This window comes from Aedes aegypti, chromosome 1 (genome assembly GCF_002204515.2).
Source record: "Aedes aegypti strain LVP_AGWG chromosome 1, AaegL5.0 Primary Assembly, whole genome shotgun sequence".
Taxonomy (NCBI): Eukaryota; Metazoa; Arthropoda; class Insecta; order Diptera; family Culicidae; genus Aedes; species Aedes aegypti.
The window spans coordinates 51,926,385-51,952,899 of record NC_035107.1 but is presented as its reverse complement, the minus strand read 5'-3'; the positions used below and the strand labels follow the sequence as shown (position 1 = coordinate 51,952,899).

Here is a 26,515-nt window from a genome sequence, read left to right as displayed (position 1 = left end):
TAAATAAACGTTTTCTTCCTAAAGCGTTACGTATTTTATGGTTGATCCCTTATGTACATCAAAAATGTACTCGAAATTAAAAATATATGATTTATCAATCCTTTTATTGTAATGGTTGACTTACTGATGTGGATTGACGCATGAAACTGGATGTGTCCCACTTGCCCCGTTTAGCGAGGTAACTGCGTCAAATGGCTCATTCTAAAACTTTCCTCCAAGGTTTCCACAATTTCGAAATTATTCGATCGGTTTCATGCACACACCAGCAAATATGCTGCCAAAATGTGATTGTGCTGTTGGATTTGAAAAATATTGACATTTGAAAATTTTATTGAACCATTTGATTGAACTACCGTTTTTTTAGTTCCCACTTGCCCCGCGGTACCTTACCTTTTTACAATCTTGTGATGAAACAAGAGTTCTGCTGAATGTTTAGCCATTTCGATGGCGATCTCAAAATGGTCAAAAAACTAAGTAAAGTATTTGTATAATCCATGTGGGACAGTTATGTTTTTATAGACAGTATAGTTTTTTGAGAAATTACTTAATTTTTATGCTTTAAATCACAAATTGAAATTAATGCACTTTGATTTCCTCGGCAATCAATGGTTATTGCTGAACTAGGTTGCCAGAAAACCATATTCAATTGCGGTGTTTTTATTATTCACGATTTAAATTCACCGAAAAAATAGAACACAACTAATTAATTTATTGAAATTAGCCAACAAAGCATGCATTGGTAACAATTGATCCTTTTAATACTTTCTTATTAGTAGATTGTAGGGCATAATCTTAAATATACTGAAAAACATATAAAAGATACGTCTTTTAATAGTTGAACTATTTTGGCAACACTCCTGTTGTTCTACAAGCAATCGGAGGATATTCGGTCATTCTCAACATAATAAATATTGCCATAAAGGTTGAAAACAATGAGCCTAAGAAGAACCGACAATAAAATAAATAAGGGTGTAGATGACCGGTTAGTTCACCACCTTGAAATTTATAAAGTCATGTCAATTATGAGTGCAAAATACTTTTCGGGGAAATGGGTTATTCGGGTAAACGAAGTATTCGGGGAGCTGGCATTCGGGAAACTGGCGTTCGGGAGAAGTAGCACAACCGTCGATTTCATCTGCTCCCTGGGGTTGTTTGACATGTTCAAGATAAGGCCTGCCCAACGTTTTTGGCTCTTTTTAGACATAAATGGGCGGTGCGTTTGCATTAATAGTACGATCTGAGAAAATTTTACCACGTTCCAACAAAATTTTAAAGGAAAAAGCCATGTAGGGTAACCAATATATTTTGGACCCCTATATATTTTGGATCCCCTTGGCCATTTTCCTGCAATTTTCCCAGTTTAAATCGAAAGACCAACTCAATTTGCATGCCATTTGGAAAGATAGGGCTATTCCGCACTTGCATCAACCGTTTGTATAAAGAAAATGTGTTTATTTTATCTGAAATTAATTTAATTTAATCGGTGCATAATTTAATTTAACCGTTACAACACGTTACACACAGAAATTGGAGCCGTCAGAAATTTTTCAAATGTAAACAAAAACTTTTTTCAAATTTCTGGACAAAAAGCGTAGAATTTCTTCGGTTTTCCATTGTCGATCGATTGATTAGACTATGGGCAAGCATATCATACATCCAGTGTCATGGACTTTGTCGCCAAATGATAAAAAAATGCCGGGGTCCAAAATATATACTTTGAGGGTCCAAAATGTATTGGTGTGTCCAAAATAATGAAAAACAGTGCTTCACAATTCAATTATTTTCGACGTTTTTTGGACCCTACATGACCGTTTGGACATTTTTATCTCGTAGAGGAAGTTTTTCTCTACATTTTGACATGTTCTTAGACTTGGTTACGCTGTGCAATTAATTAATTGGGACACAAAACTAAAATCACTTCCCTAGGGGGTCCAAAATTCGACCGTTACCCTATAACTTTTCAAATCGCTTGATTATGATGATCGCAAAGTCGCCTAAATGTATGCTCTGGTCATACTCAATCGAGCACGTGGCCTCAATACTGTTGCAGTGTTCTGATCAAAAAAAATATTATCACATATGCTGTTGTACTGTTCTTTATGTTGTTAAATATTTCAAAAGTTCTAGAAGATGCTATGAATTAGAGAGTAGAATCTTGCCAAAAATTCTAGCCTATTCTCCCGTATAGCTGATGTCATTGTCATTTTCCGAAATCCCAGTTGTGGTAAAAATACCATCGACTCAGGGAAATATTGAGTCATGGAACAGGAATGTTTTGGAAAGCTGTTTTTTAAGGGATAATCATAGCATTAGACTGATGCAAATTTTCAAGTTTTTGCTCCCCTATGCTTAAACGGTGTCAGTTATGATGAAAATCATTCTCCCAAAATTTGAAGTGATTTGGAAGAAATTTGTTTGTGCACACATAATTTGAAGTTTATATGGAAATTACTATTGAAAAGCCAAAGCCTTTGTGTTCAGTCCTCTATCTGCTCGTCATAATAATATATGAAAAAGCGAACACACTCTTCTCATGTAAAATCTTCCCAGCTACAACTTTGCCGAAGAAAGTGGTCTTCGTTGGGACGTAAGGATAATTTGTTATTCTTGATTCCAAAGTCTAAACCATGCTGAGATGATCATTCAATTACTTTCAGAGCAACTTTTTTGCTGTAGAACATAGTAGCCAAGATTACTTTGATCTATTCTTCCCGCCAGGAGCACCACTGTTGCCTGCCGAATAGTTGGTGAATCTAACTGAAGGTAAACCCACTTTATGATGATGAATAACAATTTTTCCTGACGTCCAATCAAAATGTGGTCTTCAGCAAAGTTGTAGCTGGAAAAATTTCACATGGGAAGAGTGTGTTCACTTTTCCATAAAATAGTAGAGATAGAGGGCTAAATACAAAAGGTTGGCGTTTTCCATAGTAATCTCCATATAAACTTCAAATGGCGTGTGCACAGTCAAATTTCTTCCAAATCATTTTAAATTTTGGGAGGTTACTTTTTACTATAATTTTAATCCTTTGAGCATAGGGGAGCAAAAATTTCGAAATTTGCATCACTCTAGTGATCATAGTAAGCATAAAATTGTGCTCCAAGTATGCATCCATGAGTCGATATCGAGTCATTGAACATCGACTCATGGAGCCTGAAGGCCGCACCAATGTTTTGACTAAACTGCATCACTAGCGAAGAGTTTGAGACAAAGTAATTTTTTTTTTGTCGAAAAAAAAAGCCAAAAAGGTTGGGCAGGCCTGTTTGAGACGTTTTGTGAAGCTTCACAACGCTCTTCCAATCAAACTTCAAGTATTTCAAAATGAGAAAACGGTTTTATTATTTAGAAAATTTTTGCGTTTCCATTGAATAAGGTCAAAATTTTTTTGATGAAATCTTCAACGTGTCCTTGCTACTAATTTGGCAAATTTTTCCGCTCAAATATTGAGGATTTTGCCCTCTAATAGACTCACACCTATATAATTTTGTCACACCAAAATATTCTCCCACCATGTTTGCCATATATTGAATGGCGTCGTAGCTAACAAAACCAACAAGTAACGCACATGTAACGCATTATGTTGGATTGTACATTGAATGCAAGTAGCGTGCTTCTAATAAAGTGCCATAGAAACTGACGTGTGAATATTTATTTTTCCACGTTCAAAATGTACACGAAAATCTATTCCTCAACAAAACGAACAATAACGGCTTTATCATATGTAATCATCAAATGTTGTTAGTCCAAGTTTGAACCTTTTCACTTTCGAACATGTTTTACGTTCACTTCGCCATTTACATTGGAGGTTTATTGTTCGTTTTGTTGAGGAATAGATTCTTATGTACATTTTGAACGTGGAAAAATAAATTTTCACACGTCAGTTTCTATGGCACTTTATAAGAAGCACGCTACTTGCATTCAATGTACAATCCAACATAATGCGTTACATGTGCGTTACTTGTTGGTTTTGTTAGCTACGACGCCATTCAATATATGGCAAACATGGTGGGAGAATATTTTGGTGTGACAAAATTATTTAGGTGTGAGTCTATTAGAAGGCAAAATCCTCAATACATTTAAAAAGTATTGAAACTGAAGTTGTTCCTATCTGACATTTCGGAAGGGACACGGAAAACAAAATACACCCATAATTTGAGTATAAACCAAAGGGTTATGACAAACTCACAGACAGGTTTTTTTTACTTAAACCAACGAAAATACTTGAAAATGAGTAAATATGTGTTTCTGGCCTAAACTTAAGCGTTCTGTACTTGTCCTTTCGATGTTTGGAAAATCGACGTTTTGTCTCTAGACGGTTTGTCACCCAACCATTTTGTGATGCAGCATGACGAATTTACATAAGAGTACATCGACGAAGAGTAATCGATCATTGCAGATACGCTCTAATGATAGATACTAAACGATTATGCGATTGTTTTACCAAAAAATCTGGCGAAACAACTCAGCTATGTTTAAGCTGTGTTAGCAGCTTTTATGCATGCCGATCATTGCTTTGTCTCAACTGTTATACGACAAGTAGCTGTATTACATCTTTGGAAGGCGCTTTCTCAACTATTTCGCAACTGTTGAATATTTTTAATGCAGCTTCACTGTAAATATTATTTACTCACCGGAACTTTGCCGGAACCGTTTTCTTCTACATACATCGAAAACGGATCACGTAATATTTTAAAATGATGTTATAAGATGTCGTAACCATGTTTAAACCACTTCATCAGGCTGTAAAAGTGTGAGAAACGTCAAATGCAATGTTTACATCCTACAGGCACACATATTGTTATTATATAGCTTTTTGCTGTATGTGCGCTGTATGATAAACGAAAAAGCGCTTCTTTTTTATATATTAAGGTGAAGATGAATCGAAGCCAAACTTGAAATTTTCAAGAGCACGGATCTGGAGTACCAAACATCCGTTTGAGCTGAAAACCTAATCGATTGGTCACCACCAGCTAGTGACCAATCGATTAGGTTTTCAGCTTTAACGGATGTTTGGTTCTCCAGATACGTGCTCTTGAAAATTAGAAGTTTGGCTTCGATACATCTTCACCTTAAGCAGCATTACCAAACATTTTGCAGAGAAGCAATGAAAGATGGGGGCTTTAATTCTACAATATTAGGTTGCTACTATTTAAGGTGTTGAGTTACAGCTTGGTAAAAGCAGCAAAAGCGGTAAAAGACGAAATAAAATCAGCTGAGATTTGTAGCTGCAAAATGTTTGCGTTAATCGTTCTATTTTTGACAGTTTTCGTTTTTTGCAGCGTTCGCTGCTTCAGTTCAACTGTTATACAGCAGAAAGCAAATAATCTTGGCTTATAGCGCTAAAATTGTTAGATGGGTTGGTTCAATCATGCAATCGTTACAACACGTTACACACAGAAACTGAAGCCGTTAGAATTTTTTCGAGTGTAAATTAAAACTTGTTTTTAAATTTCAAAGCTAAAAGCCTAAAATTCCATCGGTTTTTGATTGTTAATCGATTGATTAGACTATTCACGAGTATACAGCATCTTAAGCTTAATCTCCAATCGAAATTTAGTGCCGAGTTTCATGAAACCGTTAATTTCAAAGAATAATTACCATTTCTCATGTAGGACAAGTGTACAAATGTAGCAATCTATAGTGGTTGAATATTCTTGAATATTTTAGCATCAATATAGATTTTTGGTATCAAACTACTATAAGACATAAAATTATTAAAATTTGAAGACAATCGTATAATCATGCATTGCGAAATAGGAAACCATTATGATCATAACTGGGACCCCACACTAGTTTTTAAAACAGTTCTTACATAGTTTTTCAGCTTGTTGATGGTGGCCTCAAAATTTAAATAGAGCGGTGCAGTGATAGTTGAAAAAGTAGTTTTTCTGAAAAACAATTTAGAAGGGGCGGTTGAATTAAAAATGAACGTGAACTTGTTTTTAATTTTTAATAAAAGTTACGTTCTTCCTCTATACAAAGCCACTAAGTTTTTTATGTGTTTCAAGAAAAATATGAGACATGACATATGAAGAAATAACCACTATTTACCTAAAATTTGCTTTTTCGGACATTGATTTCCCGGCTGGCTTACGAGCAGACTTTGTAATACTCCTCAACATCACCATTCTCGCTCCAGTCCACTTTTTTGATTGCATTTAGGTCCCATAACAACTGTGCAAAATTTCAGCTCGATCGGGGAAAGTATATTTTAGCGCCAGCCGTTCAAAGTTTGTATGGGATTTACTATGGGAAAACTTACTTTTGCAAGGAAAAAAAGCCAGAGTTCGCCCATTGACTTCTATAAATATTCTGAGCACATACCTCGATAGGTATTTTTACGATGAAGAATATTGCCGAAGACCGCGGAACAATCCGACACTTGTGAAAAAAGTTATTCAATGAAAACCTATTGGCAAGGCGGCGTTGATTAACATGTAAAGGAATAACAATAATAACAAAATCGGGCAGAATTTCGAAATAGTCTATGCTTAATAACTTTTTTCACAAGCATCGGATTGTTTTGCGGTCTTCGGCAATATTCTTCATCGTAAAAATACCTATCGAGGTATGTGCTCAGAATTTTTAGAGAAGCGGTCTTCGGCAATGTTGTTCATCGTTCATACTTATCGAGATCTGTTTTCAGATTTTTTATAGAGGACAATGGGCGACCTCTGGCGATTTTTCTTTGCGAAAGTAAGTTTTACCATAGTAAATCCCATATAAACATTGAACGGCTGGCGCTAAAATATAGTTTCATCGATCGAGCTGAAATTTTGCACATTTGTTATGGGACCTAAATGCAATCCAAAAAGTGGACTAGAGCGAGAATCTAAATTTTTCATATAACCGTGTCCCAGGCTAGTGTGTACTCTAGAGCAGCGTGCTGTATTTGCCTCTTTGTGGAAGAGCGAAAAAATACTAAGCAAAGAGGCAACGAAAATGAGCGAGGAAGATGCGACACAGAACGGTTTATGGACAAAAGGTCGAAAGACAAAAGTGTGAGAGTGAGTGCCTGCAATCAACTCTCATTACACTGTTGGACCTAATAAATATTCAATATGAATTTGACTAGTACAAAGTAAAGAAGTGTTTTCTCAAAGCTTAATCCGAAAGGTTCCCAAATTACCAATCCTCGGTCGTAACTGTTCTGGCGACGAAGTTGAAACGGCGCAAATTGCGTGCAGAGTACGTGAAAAATTTATGAAATTTTAGTGCTAGGTGCACGGATCGGGAAAGATCTAGACCGATTAGGATTTCAACGTGGTGGAAGTTGTTTGAAGGACAATGCTTGGTGGGTCTGCGACCGAAGACAATAAGCCAGCTACAATCATGGTGGACAAAAGAACGAAAGGAAGGTTTCCTTTGTATTCGCCGGGTCTCAACGTGAATTCGTACCCTCAAACTGTTGAGATTTATTTCACATTAAACAAGACACCAAACGATGAAAAAGCGTTGGAATTTATTACAAGTGTGGGTCAAGAGACTGCCAATAGGATTATCGGCAGTTTCAAGCCAGACAAAATTGTTAATAAAAACCTATGAAGAAATCATTAAGAAGTTTAAAGTGCTACACGAAGAGAACAAGAATGTGTTCGCCGAGCGCCATTGCGATTGATCTGCAGAATATTGTAGAACACTGCAGCGTGAGTGTAGAAACAGAAGCTACGTTGGTGCAATCGGTGTTTGTGGCCGGGTTACGAAACGATAAAACACGTGAATCAATGCTGCGTGATGCTGATGAGAAGCTCAATCTAGCTCAGTTGTTAGAAAAAGCAAGGACCATTGAAATTGCCGCCCTAGAATCTCGAAAAATGGCTAAACATGATGGTAACAGCTTGAATTATGTGGGAAGCAGTAATTGGGGGTACAGCAGGACAGTGGTTAAACCCGGAAAAATGAATGAGCAAGTGTATGGAAAGCGATCGAATAGTGATATCTCCACCCATCGTGGTAGTGCTAAAGTAAGCGATGATACTGTGTGCTACAATTGTTTGCCCAAAGCCAAAAAACACGGCAGGGAGTGCCGTTTGCGAAGAGAAATGTGAGCAGGAAAAGAGCATACGAAGAAAGAATAAACCAACTATCGGCTGCCATGGAAGACCTGAAAATGAGTTTGGAAGAAGACGATGAGATCTCCGACGATGAAACAACTGTAGAACAGGATACCGAAGAGGATGCTTCTAATTGGGTAAACAACATTATGTTGGGTAAGTCCACCAACAATATAACACCTGCTTTTGTGGAACTGATGGTTAATAATAGTAAACTATTAATGGAATGTGATACGGGTGCTTGTGCAACAATTTGCTCTCTAAACACATACAATGATTGTTTTAGCATGTGTAGAATTTTACCCGACCAGAGAAAAATTTTCGTCTTATCAGGAGAATCAGTGGGAGTTCTAGGTAAAATAAAAGTTAAAGTGAGAGTGAGTGGCGAACTCTTAAATCTCTGGTTGCTAATAGTCAAATCTCCCAAAAATTTTGTGCCTCTCTTGGGTCGTGACTGGCTTAAGGACATATAGGAAGGAATCCCTGTCATGGCAGTGAAAATGGCTTCCTCACATATACAAACACATTTCTGGAAGTCCACATTATTTCTCAAAATATTTCACTTGCCTACATTAAGTTCACTCTCAAATTGCTAACGGGACATCAGAAAACTATTACCTTACGATTTCCGTAGTTTTAACACTAGTAGCTGGTGGAAATTTCATGAACCGTGCTAATTTTCAACACGGACGTTTAACTTTGCTACAATTGTTTACACTTATCCGCCTGCGAATGGAGAACCCTTTTCGCCGAATTTTACCACTTTCGCTAAACGTAGAACCTCCAACACAGTTTACTTTCACTACTTGTTAATTGAAGAACAATTACTGGTTGATTTCTGATGAAAACAACTTAAGATTTCACCAAACCGTGCTTAAAACAATCACTTGATCAGAGCATTTCGCTCTTTTTATTTTTCTAATTTTACGCCGGCTGCTCGCTTGCAGGGCTGTCAGATACATTGATGGTTACATACGACATCAAGCAATCTTTTTTAGTCGAAGGGGAAAAGACTCAAATTGAATTAGCGATTGCTGGCAACAACGTCTTACCAATTATAATTTCACAATTACCAACAAATAGGATAATATTTTTTGTGTACCACTACTTTTATACAGTTATTAGTGGATTAAAAGGAGTTTCACCTTAATATCATATGGCCCAAATGGAGAAATACATTTAAACTAAATTCTCTAAAGGAAGTTAAGAGGGAGTTGTGGGTTAAAAATGCAGTTAAAGATCTTAAGAGAGAATTTTCAAAAGCATTCGATGATGATCTGACAGAGCCTATTAAAGATGTAGTGGTAGATATAAAGATAGATCCACAGGCAAAACCCGTTGTACATAAACCCTATACAGTAGCGTTCAAACACAAGGAAACAGTTGCAAAACACCTAGAAGATCTTCAAGCGAAAGGTATACTTGAAAAAGTCGAATACGCCGAGTGGGCTTCTCCCATAGTCGTGGTAGTGAAACCGAATAAAAAAGACATAAGAATATGCAAGGATGGGTTTAAAACAGTAAATCCACACATTATAACTCATCATTACCCTCTCCCAGTAATTGAAGAATTAATATCAAATAAGAGTGGAGCGAAAAAGTTCGCTCTTATCGACCTTAGAGGAGCATACCAACAATTAATAGTTTCAGAAGCCACGAAAAAGCTTTTAGTTATCAATACACATAAAGGTTTGTTTACTTATAAAAGATTGCCATTCGGAGTAAAACCAGCGGCCACTATAGTGGTTTTCACGCCCGATGGTATGGGTGCCCTAGTGTAGATGTAGTTGTGAACCTTAGAGGAAAACAATATGCACTCTGTCTCGAAAAACACCCAGAATCCGTGTATAAATTTTTCAAATTGGGTAATATTTCCATATGCATTTTGATGAGTCTGGAAAGCGTGTGCAAGTTTCTTTGAGGAAAACATAAACAAACTGTGTATGACGAGCGTATGCTAGTCTTCGTGTGTTCAAATGTCACTAAGCTCTATATTCCAGTCTGTAATGGATAGAATTTTACAAGGTATTTCTGATGTTCAGACATACATAGATGACATCCTCATTTGGGCAGAGTCAAATGAAGAACTTTTATCCAAAATCAAAATAGTGTTGAGAAGATTAGCGCAACATAACGTTAAGATCAATGCCGAGAAATGTGAATGGTTTGTATCCCAAGTGAAATATTTGGGTCACATTCTGTCGGAGGCAGGAGTATTGCCAAATCCGGAGAAAGTGAAAGCGATAACGGCCGTGCCAGTGCCTAAATCAAAAACGCAACTTAAAGCATTGCTCGGTATGATAACATTTTACACCAAATTTGTTCCAAAGCTTTGCATACTTCTATCTCCTCTTTATAATTTATCTTTGGTTACAAAGACAGTAAGTGGGAGTGGAACTATAGATGTGACGAAGCATTCGAAAAAAGTAAAAATGCTATCTGTAGCGCGAAGATACTTACACACTATGATCCATCCAAACCTATCACAGTAACCTGCGACGCAAGTGATGATGGCATCTCAAGAGTTTTAAGCCATAAAATTAACAATAATGATATGCCCGTGTTTTTTGTTTCTCGTCGTCTTACAAAAGCTGAACAGAAATACCCTATATTACATAGAGAAGCTTTGGCCATAGTTTTCGCAATGGAAAAGTTTTATAAGTACGTGCTTGGACAAAAGGTGACTATTGTTACCGACCACAAACCTTTACTGGGTATTTTCAATAGCAGGAAAGGAGGGCCTCCTATAATTGCTACAAGGCTGCAACGATATTTCTTAAGATTACACTGCAGAACACGTTTTTGTCTCCAGCACTAAAATACCGCTATTCACTTAATTAAGGGTTGCTGAAATCATTGCCGTTTTCAGAAACATCATAGCACGTCTAGATTTTAAAATATTGACTGTTGAAAATGCGAAAATTGACTATTTTAGCCAACTTGCATGCAAGTTTTCCAGCTTGTACGGCAATTTATTTGCTTAATTTGCCACAGAATTCAAAATTTATGTGTATAACAATAATTATCATCAAAGTTTATCATACCTTCGATGCGGAAAAGTTATTTTTTGATGGTTTAGAAAATTATTGTATTTCGCCATATAAGAGAAACGAAGAATTTTCTATGGAGACTGCAAGCATGTTGAAAAAATCGGTTATATCGAAATTTAGTCATGTAATTTGAATCAAATTATATCTGAAATGAAAGTTTAAGTTCTATTTTGCATATTTGGTGGATTAGATCACAAAAAAGTTAGATAAATTGTAATTTAAATTTCATGTAAACATCAATAAAACCGGTGTTTTATACAACTTTGGCGACCTGTAGCTAAAAATTGTGACGTGCTGGATCATTTCTGAGAATGGCATCAGATTCAGCAACCCCAAATCTACTCGAGACACATATTTTGATCCTTGAGACACGCAAAAATGTCATTTTTGTTACGCTGTGTTATCCATATTCGATTTCACTATCACTCATATGGCAGGCAAAGAAAACCTAGTAGTTGACTGTCTTTCAAGGCTACCTGTAAATCGGGATCTCAGTAGAGCAGATTTGTTAGAAAATGATTATAGTTCGTTCAATCAATTGAATTATCTAGTAGATGACAGGAAGGTTAACGTGAATTTAATATTAATAAGCAAAGAGTCTGAAAGCGATCCCTTGCTGTCAATCGTTATAAAATATGTTCGTAAAGGCTGACCAAGTCACGTGAAGGATCAAAAACTTAAAAACTTTTACTCTAAAAGACATGAGTTAGATGTAGAATCCGGATGCCTAATATTCGGTGAAAGAATTGTCGTCCCAAACTCGCTAAAATTACCTTCTCTCCAATTACTTCATTCAAACCATCGAGGAATACAAAAAATGAAGCAAATTGCTAGAAGATTCCTGTACTGGCAAGGTTTTAGTACAGACATAGAAAACTTTGTGAAGTCATGCAAAAAATGTCAAATTTTAGGGATTGATAGAACACCCAAAGTTTATGGGAATTGGCCAGCAGCTTCGACAGCCTTTGAAAGAGTTCATATAGATTTCTTCCAAAAGTTTAATAGGACTTTTTTAATATTAGTAGATGCATATTTTAAGATGGATAGAAATACACAAAATGAGTAAAACAAACGCTGAAAATGTTGCACAAGTACTCGACAATATTTCTAACATACACAATTGACGTAGATGGTGATAAACGAATAGCTCATAAAAATCAGTTAAAAAGTATTCCGCAAAAACAGTTCATTCTGAAAAATCACGTCAATACCAGGTCTTTGCGTAACGAACTAGAACATGACGTCGTTGATAATGATCAAGTGTTAATCAAAAGGAAAAGTTCCCAAAGAACAGCAACAAAGCCTAAACCAAAATTGTACCAGACATTACGTCGCTCTAGTAGAATCAACAAATCAAAATATAGAACTGTAAATGTGAAATCAATTGTTAAGAAAAAGAAAATGTAGTTATACATTGCATACTGTAAGGAAAAATTGCAGGTTAAGTATCTGAAATTGAATTTAAGAATGAAGTGATGAAATCAAAAAAAAATGTTAAATTATCTTAACATAGGTTTTAAAGAGGGGAGATGTGAGAGTGAGTGCCTGCAATCAACTCTCATTACACTGTTGGACCTAATAAATATTCAGTATGAATTTGACTAGTACAAAGTAAAGAAGTGTTTTCCCAAAGCTTAATCCGAAAGGTTCCCAAATTACCAATCCTCGGTCGTAACAAAAAGGTCGAAAGACAAAAGGTCGAAAGACAAAAGGTCGAAAGGACAGAAGGTCGAAAATGATTTACATGGTGGGAATTTTTTCCTTCTTTGACAAAAGATTTTCGACCTTTTGTCCCTTCTTTTTTGTTCTTCGACCTTTTGTCCTTTCGACCTTTTGTCTTTCGACCTTTTGTCCTTTCGACCTTTTGTCATAGATTCACACAGAACACAACGTAGAAAAATTTCATCCAGTTCTTTTAAAGTGTGAGTAAGGGTGAGAATAGGAGCAAAATAGAAAGAGTGCCTGAAAAAATCCTCGTATTTCAATGCACTTTCACTCACTGTTGTGAATTTTGTGTTCAAATTTTACTCCTCAAAAGAACCTCGAAATCGCCTCATTTGTTCAGCGCATAGGAGTTCCTGTCAAGCATGCTTATGAGGGGTCTATCAATTTGAATTAACTAAACTGATTTTCATCTAGTTCTTGCATATGCTATTGAACTGCGGATTCTAACGACATGTACTGATGGAAACCTGGTTTCAGCAAGCATTACCCTGGTACTTTCAAGTTTGCAACACGGTATACGAGTACAAAAAATGGTTTATTGGTTAGAAAAAAACTCAATCATTAGTGCACATAAAAACACACACATAAGAAAGAACAGGCTCTGTCTCAGTTGAGACGTTACGTCAGAAAAAAGAAAAAGAGAAAGAAGCGCTATATATTTTATGAAATCCATTCTAATATATGAGAAACAAACAGAGTGGAAATCACTAGTAGAACAAACATTTGATTTTCTTCAAAAATGTGTGTGTTTTTGATAAAATCCCATGTTTCTCGAAAAATTTACGTGATATGAAAATTTCTAGTATTCAAAGAGCTAATCGAAGTCTATTAAATACGATCTAAGCAAAGATGTCGATAAGTAGATATATTCGATTGTTGTGGGACAAAAACATATCCATAAAAATATAAAGGTTTGTAAAATAAACATTTTTCTCAAAAAAATTGAGTGTTACGAAAATTCTGAGCACAGATTCGAAATCAACGGGCCAAAATCTAATGAATCCATTAAAAAAAATATCATTCCATGGACCAGTGTTACTTAGTGTAATAAGATCGATGATTCCCTAAAATTTCGTCTTACCTCTTCCTTAACCCTTGCGATCGCCATCCGCACCTTAAACAGCTCGTAGCACAGCACCCCCTTGATGTAGCACTCGCCGTACTCGAGCTTCTCCAAAATCCCCAAAATCTCCAAGCAGTACTTCTCTTTCTCCCCCTGCAGCTCCAGCGTCGCATCGTCCTGAATCTTCAAAATGGCCTGCAGCTTCAACTCCACCATGAACTGATTGCACGGCAGCAGAAACTTCGACACGTGCTCGTTCATGTACTCCACAATGTAGGCAGCGTCCTTCTTGACCGCATTGCTCAGGATCATCCTGCCGGCGATCTCCTGGATCCGGGTGATTTTCAGATTGTTCATCTTCAGCCCGCAGGTGTCGCACTGCCAAGCCGACGAAATCTTCTGCGGATTCATCGACACCATCCGACCCTGGGGACAGCTGTCGCGGACGCACTTCAACGCCCCCAGATAGGTGCCCATTTCCTGTAAACGGAAAAGCGAAACAAAAACAGTTCTCATGAAATGAAGCCATTTTCCGCCCGCGCTGCCCCAAACGAAACAAACACCATGCATGGAGGGGCCGTTAGCGAAATAGGATTCGCGTGACAGCGTGCCGTCATTCTTGTGCCATTGATGATTGGGTTCTGTTTTTTCTGTCGCTGAGCGCCATGCATATACCTAGTGTTTTGCCTGCCTGGCGCTACTGTTTGGCTAATTTGAATTAGAATATCCGTTCGCTTGACCCAACGATGCTAAATTGAAGACTCACGCTACTTTGAGTAGTAGGTGTGTAGGCTAGTACGACTGCGAGCCCTTGAGAATCACATGGCACTAAGTATATTTTAGATTGGCAAAGGTCACGCTCGTAGTAGTATCGACAGGATTTTGTATTTTGTATTTTTTTTTAAGTTGGGTTCATTTTTTTAACGGTCATGATACTTATTCTTCTAAGAACTCAATGTCTCGTCAGAACGAGATACCAATTTTGTGGTTGAATATGACCAAATGATTCTGAATCAATTTTTCAAATAGGATATCCATTTTGTAGTAACTATCACTTCTGTGATTTTTTATGCGAAATGGATTAAATTCAACCATTTGAGGAGCCAAATAGCACATTAAGTTTTATGAATCTATCATTCATTATTCAACAATTGCCAAATGTTAGCCACAAAAACTAGTATCTTTGTATTTAAGAATGAAGTTTTACTTTACCAATTAACTGTCACGCTACTGTGAGAAAAAAAAAACCGTAGACGACGGTGACCCCAAAACAGCGTTACACGGACTTTAAAAAAAAAACATAACTTCACAAATATTTGTCCAAATGCTAAAAGTTTTTTACTAACACAAACATTGTGGTCAAACGCTTATAGAAAAATAACACACATGATGGTAGCAAGGTAGACGGTCCGTGAGGGGCTGAGCAAAGATGGTCAAACTCAGAAAAACAGCGTTACAATGGTTCAGAGCTCATATCTCAGCCATCAGACAATAATATTATAATTTTATTTCACCGTTGAAAACATTCAAGACCAGCCTTGCAGGGAAAAAAAGCAAACATAGTCGCAGCAAGGCAAATGGAGAATGGGGGGCTCCTATTTGGAATGCTTACCAAACCTATAAAAAATATTTCTGTGCCGCTATGCAATCAATTTTAGATTTTGTTCCACAATTCGACACTTCTAGTGCAGGTCTTCAAATGAAAAATACTCAACATTATCGTAGCGAGGAAAAACATAAATAAGGGGCTTCCATTAAGAAAATGCTCAAAAACTTTAAAAATTCATAACTTTGTAATGAGCCAATCGATTTTCGATTTTCTTTCACCATTTGAATGCCTATAGTTGTGTCTTTCGGAGAAAAAAATATTACACATAGTCATAGTAAGATACCGTCGTTGGGGGTGACAATGGGTCAAAAAGGGCTATGTGCGATTTATTTTTTGAATAACTATCGCAGTTTAACTCCAATAAACTTCAAATTTGGTGTGTATGTACTTTGATAGTACATTAATAACTGTTCAATAAATTGAATACAAATATTTATTCACAGCGGCACCACAAGTGAATGAAAAATGACCCAATCTCACCCCATAGAGGGGGTGACATTGGGCCACTGTAATTGAAATAACTTGTTTTTGAGAATATGATTTCAAAACCATTCACATCTGAAAAATATTGATAAAAATTGATGCAAAAAAGACAAAAAGATATCTAAGATGTTTCACAAGAATGATAAACCCACTTAAAAGAAAGATTATACTGAAAATTGAAAAGCTATGAGAAAAAATATGTAAACCCAACATTTTTTTTCTTGGTATTTCCCTCAAAAGTCTCATCCCCATTGCTATAAAGCCCATTCAGTTTCCCCAAAGGTGTACTGAAACAGTGATTATTTTGAACCTTCGCAAATAGCTAAATTTCGGTGCGACATTCTACGATCAATAAATTTCAGGCAGAAGTTGACGTCATAATCCCAGTATTTCAGCGATCCAACTCATTTGTACGTCCGTGAGATGTTTCTATAATATGAAAACACTAATAAATAATCAAATTTAGAAAAAAAAAAACACCCGTTGCTACGCACAAAACACAGTTGCTGGTTTGAGAAGTTGTCAAAATGCGTTGCATTGTTATTCAATGCACGGAATACTCAAGTAGACTTGTTTGATGTTTCAGAGATGCAGTGTTTAGAAAGAATAAACACATCTTAATGAAAAAAGAGAACACCCGGCACCGTAAAATGTCAAAAAAGTGGACTTGGGATTTCATTTACTATCGTTCTTGCTTGACCCAATCTCACCCCCATTTTCAATGTTTTAGACATCGTACCGAAAAAAATGATTTTATGTGGGAAAATCAAATAGATTCCGGAAAATACCTGTGATGTGTAATGAAAAGACTTTCAACATTCTACTAATACAACGATAGAGGCTAGAGTACATGCGTGATACTTTGTACAGGAGAAATTTAATGTTGTAAATTTTATCTAGTTTCAACATGCAAGTTTATTGATGTAGTAAACAAAAACTACTATTTCTAAAAATGCATATTGTTATGAATTATGTGTAAAAATATGTTCCCTAACATATGAATTATTAATTTTAGTAATATCAGCGTTATTAGCTGAAATATTTCACAAAACATATTTTTCCGTTTTGACCCAATCTCACCCCCTAGACCCATTGTCACCCCCATCGACGGTATAAGGTTTTTAAGGTCCAGTTTGCCTGTAAATTGAAATTCATAGCTATAACACGTAGTTTTGTTTTCTCCATATCGTTGATTGTCGAAGTGAACTTGATAAATTTTAATAAAGATATACAAGTTTGAAAACACTAAAAATTTATTTTACCTAAAAAACTACAAGCAAAACTTTTTTAACCCGGAGTTCAAGATTCAAAGCAATTACATGTACTTTTTTCGCCATTAAACTAATTGCACAAGTCGAGTGAAGATGTTTGAATAAGAAAAAAAACTTCTGATTACACTCAAAATTTATTTTACCAAAGAAACTACTAAAAAATCAATTTCATGAGTATGTCTGCCTGTAGATCGAAATCCAAAGTAATGTCAAATAGTTTTCTCGACATGAACTTGCTTATGGAAGTTAAGTGAACATGCTTGGGTAGAAATAGACATTTTCTGATAACATTTCAAATTTATTTAACTTAACCCTCTAATACCCAAATTTTTGTTTTCGATCTAAATATTATTTTTCGTTATCTAAAATCATTCAAAACACGGTTTGGGCAATGATTTATTTTTCTTCGCAAATTTATGAATTTCGGTTTTTCATTTTTATTATTTTTATTTTTGAACATCCCTATCCTTTAAATTTTTTTCTTGAAGCCTCTTCTGGTTACTGATTTTTGACAATAAAAAAAATGAGTTTTTACTATACTTTTGAAAATATGATTTTTTTAATTTTTTTCTGTAACATTTTCTATTTTCCGTGTAACTAACGAAAAAACAGATTTGAAATCATTTCAATACCATCAGGCTCTTCTTCTGTGATAGGTTGATCGTAGAAAAATATAAAAGGTACGATTTTTTATAATACACGTTAAATGAATCCCAGGCATTTGTAGGTTATATAAGAATACAATTTTTCAAACAATTTTTAATAATACAAATAAGTTTCAAAAGTCATAAAAAACTTTTCTTATATGCGTGTTATGAGTCAAGGTTTAAGCCAAAAATAAAATCATTTTAATTTCCGAGCAATGAAAAAATACACAAAATTCCAAAGTGTACCACGTCTAAAGGCGGGGTTGGGTATTAGAGGGTTAAGAACCAACGAGAATCCATATTTAATGCGCAACCCTATTTAATGTAAATCTGAATTCAGGGCGATGGCTCATGGCTTTTTCGGAAAACAATGTTATAGATAATTTATAGAAATTAAGTTAACATGTTTGAGAAGAAATAGATATTCATGAATACACTAAAAATACATTTATCCCAAAAACTATGTGAAACCCTGTTTACTGAATATACAGTCAGTGACATAAGTTAGTAACCAAATGCTGTTTTTCCATACAAAATGCCCAAGTTTGGGGTGTTGTATCTCAGCTTCTGATAGATAACTTGAAGTTTTGCCTGTGAGGAAAATATTACATTGCAATCATTTCACATAGAGTTTCAGAGGGTTGTTCAAAGACGTAAGTAAGTAATCAAGAGACTTTGTAACTTTGTAATGAATCATTACACAACAATTTATTAAAGATTGTAAAATAATGGTGAATGCATTCCGATATGGTTTCTGGTACCCTCAAGTGGTCTTCTACGAAATTGCAAAAAATGTTGTACGCAACTCATTGCAGAACTAGATGTATACAGCACTCGTCGCAATAAATTTACGACTCATGCTGTAAAAATTGTCATTCTGCAACTTGTTCCGTAAACTACTATTACGCAACAAATTGCAGAATGATGATTTTTACAGCACGAGTCGTACATTTATCCAACGAGGCTTGTCAAGTTGAATAATTACAACGAGTGCTGTGAAAATCGAGTTCTGCAATGAGTTGCGTAGAACATTTTTTGCAATTTCGTAGAAGACCACTTGAGGGTACCAGAAACCATATCGGAATGCATTCACCATTATTTTACAATTTCTGAAAAACTGTTGTGTAACGATTTATTACGCAACTCAAAACAGTTGCGTAATAAGAAAGCGTTGCGGGATGAATCATTACAGCACTGGTTTCAGTTGTGTAATGACTATTACCACATTTTATAATTCAGTGCAGGAAAGTAGGCCGTTTCATGACCGATTGATGTGATGAAAAACCGCCTATAACGATGAGGAATTTTGCTATTCCAATTGAAAACAGTTACGTAATAACTATCAACCATAATAAATTATTATACAACAATTTTTAGAAATAGCATAATAATGGTGAATGCATCCCGATATGGTTTCTTGTACCAAATAGTATTCTATGAAATTACAAAAAATATTGAAATTATCTCGTTGCAAAACTCGATTTTTACAGTACTGTGCAACGCATCATTCTGCAACTGAGCGTTGGCGTTAGCGCAGTACGGTATACTTCGTAGAATTGATACTAGCAATATTCATGTGTCATTTGATAATCAATCCAGACTGCTTTCAGGAACAAGGCTAGGGAGTAAACCTCGACCCAATCATGAACAACATTTAAAAATAAACATGAATATTGCTATTCCTGCCCAAGAAGGGTCTTCACCGTAACTTAGGACAAGGGAAAGAAATGTTGATGCAGCACTTACTTAATAAGCGGCCACCGACTCATGGACACCCTCACAAGTTCTACGGAGGTGGGGTTAGGTACCTCTAGAAGAGTACGCCGTGTGTGAACTCTTCCGAAATGATGGAAGTAAACATAAACTGCAACTATTTGATATTATATATTGGCTTTTCTCGGTGACAACAGTTCAACAACTCTGTTGTCACCGAGAAAAGCCAATATATAATATCAAATAGAAGTTCACGGTGATCAATTCAACCAATATAAACTGCAACTGCATACTCTGCATTTTAGAGACAGCCCACAGTGCGTTGAATGTATTGAGCTGCGGGACAAAAATCGAAACTAGCCAAACTAGGTCAAAAGAGCTACAATTTGCATAAATGACATATAATATACGCATAATCGCAAAACTGTCCCAAGCACCAATTCATATTTTTTCCAAGAAAAACAATGCCATTTGTACTTGTATTGCACATAATAATGTAAGAAGTTATTTTCAAATATGTCTCTAACTGCAACTTGACACTCTAAAAAACATGTCTGTGAGTGATTTAGGGTGGAACTCGGTGGAACTTTTTTTGAATCGATTATCAAAGTTGCATGTTAGTATTTCATTAGTTTGATTTCATAGCCAACTCGACGTGTCGATTTCTCATATTCAAAGTTAAAATTGGTGTTATTATCCCATCAAATATACTTTACCAACCTCCAGCCATGTTCTCTTTTGGATTTTGATTAAATACATTGGTTTCAAAACTCTCCGTACTAGTTGAAAGGAATGCTGAAAATATGCGACAAAATTTAGTTTTTCTGCTACTCCGACAATGGATGCTTTCGAAGCTTGTTGTAGTAGTTTTAGTGCTTTGTATGTCTTATAAATACTTGTTTCAATAGCGGATGCTATCTATAAACACTTGTGGATACTTATTATCGCAGAATAAAATAACTTAAAATTTGATTTTTGTCTATGGAGCAACGCACTGTGGCAGCCCCTCCAATTTAATTGAGGAGTTTTGCACATAAAATAAACAGACAGTTACATTTTCGCACTACTATTTCAACAACTTCACAAAGAAATCACATTCAATATGATGTTGGTAACAAATCTTCAACTTCAAACACCACAATTTTACCAAAGAAGAAACTCATCGGGTGGAAGTGATCCTTTATATGAGAGATAAGCAGAAGTAAAATGGAATGATTTGACAACAGAACAGTAGTGCTGAGTTTACTCGGCGTCGAGAATAATATTGTAACTCGGACATGACTTCCTCATTGCTAAACAGTGTATTTTGTTTCGTTGTAGATCTTTGAGCTACATTTCCAAACAAATAAAAAGCAGAAAAAAATCAACGACTAAATATCGCATTGACAAAAATTCAAAAAAGGAAAATATTTCATATATTTTGCTTTTTGTAAAACAACTTTCACCGACATATTTTCTAGTGGATTACATTATTCCTCAAGAAAAGTTCAAAACAAACATAACGCATGTTCATTTGGCTCACGCTTTGACAGTTCTCGCTGCTCGATTGGCTCACACTTTGACAGAAATGTCAGCTTCTGCATATCTCTCTTATAAAGGATCACTAGGTGGCACCATCTGAATCATCAACGGAATCCCCGAAAAAAAATTCTATCACGCATAACGCAAAAAAAAAGCGAAGATCAATTCAAAATACGCCCGCTCGCGGCAAGGCCTACTACGCTTTTTTGCAAAGCATCATTCTACAACTTGTTGCGTAAACTGCTATTACCAAATTAAGATTATAGTGTTGCCAACTACAGAAACGTAGATATTTATGAACAATGTAAAGTTTGAAATGATACTAATAAAGAAATTGAACAAAAATTAGAGAAAGGCTATCCTGTACATTTTGAACAATATAATGTACATCGCTGATTGTGAGTGAGATTGCTTCCCAAAAATTCTAGTGGTGTTTCAATTTATGTTTGGCAAAAATAACCGTTCGGTTCATCGCACAAATAACACAGAAAGCGAACAACTGGGAAACAAGAGGCATGTGTACACCGATATGGTTGGCATTGAGACACCGCCGTCGTTGGCATTAATTATCGGTTTCCCGCATTTCTCGGATCTCTTTTCCTGGCTGCGGTAAAGGCAGTAGGTAGGTACCTATAGCAAGTAATAGACCAATAACGACGACCCGTGTCATACTCTCGCCAAATGTGTAAAAAAGCGAAGATTAATAGAAATTCCCTCGTCAACAAACAAACTGGCCAACCAACCGGTTGTAGAGTTGTAAAAAGCTGCGATAAAAAAAATCATTAGGTGCACTCGTCTGCCGTGTCTGCGGAGAGCATTCTGATAGGATTAATTTAAATTAAAAATAGACACCATTTTCGGGACGCATTACAATGGAAATCCACTCTGATAATGCTCGACATAGTGTGTCAAAAGCATTAGGAATATTTCTAAGACAAATTATTACCTCATGAGTAACATTAGTACTTTTAGAACAAACACTAAAAGTTGACCCTCTAAATTTTAACGTTAAAATATCAAACTCCCTCAAGACTTCCTGGAACTGCCTCTGGAAAAATCTTGTGTTCCCCGGAGAAATTCCAGAACACATCCCTGGAAACTCTTATGGGAATCATTAGCGTAAATGCGGAGGATTTGGGGGTCTTAGATCCCCCCTTGTGGCTACTTAAAGATTTATTTGGAGAAAACACTAACAAAAATTTAATAATCGCTAAAGAAATTTGTGGAGGAAGCAAAGATTTTTTCTAACAAAAAAAGTCCTTGAAAAGTTTTTGAATTTTGTTTGGGAAACCCTCTCAGAAGTCTTAGGAGGTATCAGAAGTGGAAACTCTTAACAAGTTTAAAAAAAATCCCCAGAAAGCTTTGGGGTTGGATCTGAAGAGATTCTAGGAGAATACTAGAAATATTTCATAGAAGAATTACAGAAAAAAAATCTAGAGGAACGTATAGAGTTATATCTGGAGGAAACATTGAAGTTATTCTTGGATTAGTCCTTGAGAAGTCCTGCGTAAATTCCAAATAGAAAGTAGAGAGAGAGCCAGGGATGCTTTTTTAGGTTTTGTAAAGAATGCACAGGTTTGTTTATGCAATTTCTGGAGGAATTGTAGGAATAATTACTGGATTATTTTCTAAAGGTATAGGTAAAAAAAACACGAAAAACTTTCTAAGGTAATGCATAAATAGCTCTTGGAGACCAACAATACCCACAATGTGAAGAACTGCTCCATAGTTGATTTATTCTTGCTTTTTCGTAAAGTATATGCCACATGAAGAAGCTTTGCAAAATGAGGCATCACAATGTGACATGAAATTTGCATAAATCAAGCATAAATCTGCACAAAATTGATCAGCATTTGTGTACAATTCTTTTTCGCCAAATAAGCTCATGTTTAATTTTTTTCAAAATATTACTGACTATTTGAAACCAGATTACCCTTTTCCTATGATAACACAGGTGATCTACTGATGTTCAATAAATGCTGGCAGAAAGGAAATTGTAAACACATGATCGTATATGATAACGCATAAGAGTACAAATGTAGGGGTAACATGCAATCTAATGGCGTATGAACGTATATCGCCACCACTTTTGTACTCTTATGCGTCATCGTATATGAGTTTGTGATTTGTGAGTGATTTTGAATGTTTCAGCTATTTGAAAAATCTCTTATTCAAGCCCTTTTTCAAAAGCACAGAAGTAAACTATTAAATCAATCAAGCTTCGATTAACGGTTGAACAAGTCCTAATTAAAACTTATATGTATTATAGATAAAAAGTTTAGGGAGTTTAAAAATTGACTTTTTTTGTTCTTTTAGAAATAAAATTTTTTCACCTTTATTATTGAAACATTTATTAAATAAATAAACTCACTCAGAATCAATTTTATTAAAGTGAGCAACCATATTCAACAATGGACGAAAAAATTCGGGTCCAATTTTGTGAAATCTAAAATGGAAACTCGCCCAACTTTTCATAAGGAGCTATCTAACATTGAGAGGCTCTCTTTGTTAACTTTCTAATTAATCAATAACTAAGTCACATTAACCTCTATGGTTGCGCTATTGTATGAAACGCTGGTCAAGGTAATTGCCTTTCGATTTATAGTGAAAAACTTTCCAAAAGCTTCAGTATTCCACTGTTACAATCGAAAGAGAGCGAGAGAGGAGAGAATCTCTCATTGGTACATAGAGCCTTTAGTAATGTTCAGGCTCCAGGCTTTGAGGCTCTCGTTCGCTACTCTTATTTATCAACTTGTTATAACTTGCGATACATTTCCGATCATGAACCGCTACAGAAAAGAAGTTTTTCTTCGCTTGCTTTGATCGTGTTTCTAAATCAAATGAGAACAAATTCTGCAATGCCTGGCCAAACAAAGTTTAAGTTTTTAGTAAAATGAGAAAAACAAATTGAGAAAACTGCTTTTAACTAATACTTTAAATAGTTTTAAACAAGAACTATTCAGGAAAGCACACAAATTTTAAGTTCCTAAGAAAAATAATCCACACACTACATTGTATACATATGAAGGTGAATTTCAATTCACTGACCTATATTCGCATTTGAAACACTACGGAATAAGAAAAATCTGCACTTATTTGTCCCATCTAATAGAAGCTTCTCTACATGTGCAAATTTTAATATTCAACGGTGCAGATTTGCAATTTAAATCGCTCTGCCTACAATTTCACCGTTCCGTAGAACAAGTGAAGCCTCATCATCACAAACTCCAAATAGCTATGAGGAAAGCAACGTAATCGACCGCCGGTCGCCGCGCCAAAAATGAACACTCATTTCACAAAACAGGAACAACATGACCAAAGCCTGTACTCAACTCACCAATGCTGCTTATTAAGGTGAAAGAATTCAAAACACACGCAAACAAGGCGTAAAATATTTAAATTCCACTGTTGGGCACTTGCTTGGGTCTCCCGTGTGCTCGTTGAAGTGGTTTGCGCGCGCCATACCCATTTCGGTCGACCACCACCATCAGCACTCAGCAGTGAGGACTGTGACGAACTAAACTTGGAAGATTCAAACTATGCTGACTTTGCAACAGGCATAACAATCTCATCTGAACGAAGAGATCATCTTGGTATGGTTTAAAGATATTATCTTCAATCCAAGAGCGCATTGCAATGATTCTATCTTTCCATCTTGATGATCTTGACAGATATTTGGTGCTATGATGAAATGTCTGTTTCAAAACTAATTCCTGGTGCTCAATAACGTAATTTGTGATTAGTAATTCTGAACTGATAATCTTTGTCTTGGAAACAGTGATCAGTGGACTAGTGAAATATTATCCGTTTGATAAAAAGTTTTCTATTACACAAGCAAACCCTCGCTTCTCAGTACTCTCATGTATACCCAGCTAAATTATCACGAATTTACGTCCAATTTATGAGGTTTCAATGGCTATGCACAGTGCGCTGTAATGTGGAACATGGATTTGGAAGGAAAAAGATTTTCGAATGTCGTACAAGGAGCAGCTACAAACTTCTCATTTCAAAAATATAATACATGCAAATTGCGCAATATTTCTGCGAATACAATAGTTATTTTTTATTTAGTTTTTTTGTCAGTGAAACACTGCTAGCAACCTTCTCTACATGAATAACTAATTTGAATAAAAGAGGATTCCAGTAAATATAAACTTGTGATCAACCATTTAAAACATATTGTTGTTTGAAATATTCCGGCGACTACTTATTGTCCTCGAATGCTTGATGTTTATATCGATCTGTGAGGAAAATTCGTATTAAAGATTCCCAATACGCGGCTAGATTCACTAGTACGTTTTACGCCAAACTTAGTACGCTCTATGCAATGCATAAGTGAGTCTTGAATCTATACCAGTAAAGTGGAGCAGCTGCAAAACCTAAAACAAATGAAATGGTTTCATTTCAATTTCATTTAATTTCGGTTCACTTACTTCCGTTGAGTGTGTGAATCTTTCACTAAGTTTACTTCTCTCAAATGCTGTCACCGTACGAATCACGGATTACTAAGTCAAACAGATGTTATCGAGCATCAAAAGAGCCATAGATCTTTATAAAAAGATGATCAAAGAGCTCTAGATGATATCTTCTTATTTGATCCATATCTTGCTCAGATGATCGAAAGATGAGATGAAATGCAATGCCTGCTTTGCAACCACCCAAGTAACCATAAGCACTAATAATAAGCCCTTAATCAGCATCATAGATGCGTACATGCATTATAATAGCACCACAAATGCTTGCACACCTTATAACAGCACTTCCGCTGCATAGAAATCCTATTACAGCATCATTAATGCTTCTAATCCTGATGCATACAGGCATTAAATAAGCACTATATTGGCTTTATATTCGAATACAGGGCATGTTTAAATGCCATCCAGTGTTTTGACAGATATACCACGTGCTTTGTGTTTGCATATAGTGGTAAGAGGGAGTCAAAAATAAATCTTCTCACTACTACAATTGCAGGTTTTATGACGGGGAAAAGTGATGGTTTGAATTGGTCACTTTTCTTTCCAATACTATTCATCTTATGTGGCCTTAGGAGCAAAGGAGCAGGACAACAACTCAACAATACGGGTGTCGCAGGTTCGAGACGCAAAATGAGGAATTTCATCATCATAAAACGAGGATCAAAATGTGGCAATTGCAAGTCCTCAAAAGGATGAAAACTACCAAAACAAATATGTCTGATACGGAGATGTACTATATATATCATTTTATTACATTTTTTGCATACTATTAGAGGTTTCCGTTTTCTTTCATTCATTTATTTACCTCGTGTACCAGTTGCTTGGCCGCATACGCGAAAGCTCTCTGGCTGCGTACGCGAAAGCACAAAATATTCGCCCTAAAAACCTGGCGAAAACAACTGA

At 35.8% G+C, this 26,515-nt stretch overlaps 1 protein-coding gene across 2 annotated transcripts in view; it reads right to left on the bottom strand.

Moving 5' to 3' along the window:
• The window catches only part of LOC5569934 (protein msta), a 61,774-nt gene that overhangs the window by 3,934 nt on the left and 31,325 nt on the right, over positions 1-26,515 (bottom strand). For both annotated transcript variants that reach the window (XM_021849551.1, XM_001658780.2), the window contains exon 3: positions 13,912-14,373. In XM_021849551.1, the coding sequence (XP_021705243.1) occupies positions 13,912-14,373 (462 nt within the window). The remainder of the gene's footprint in view (positions 1-13,911; positions 14,374-26,515) is intronic.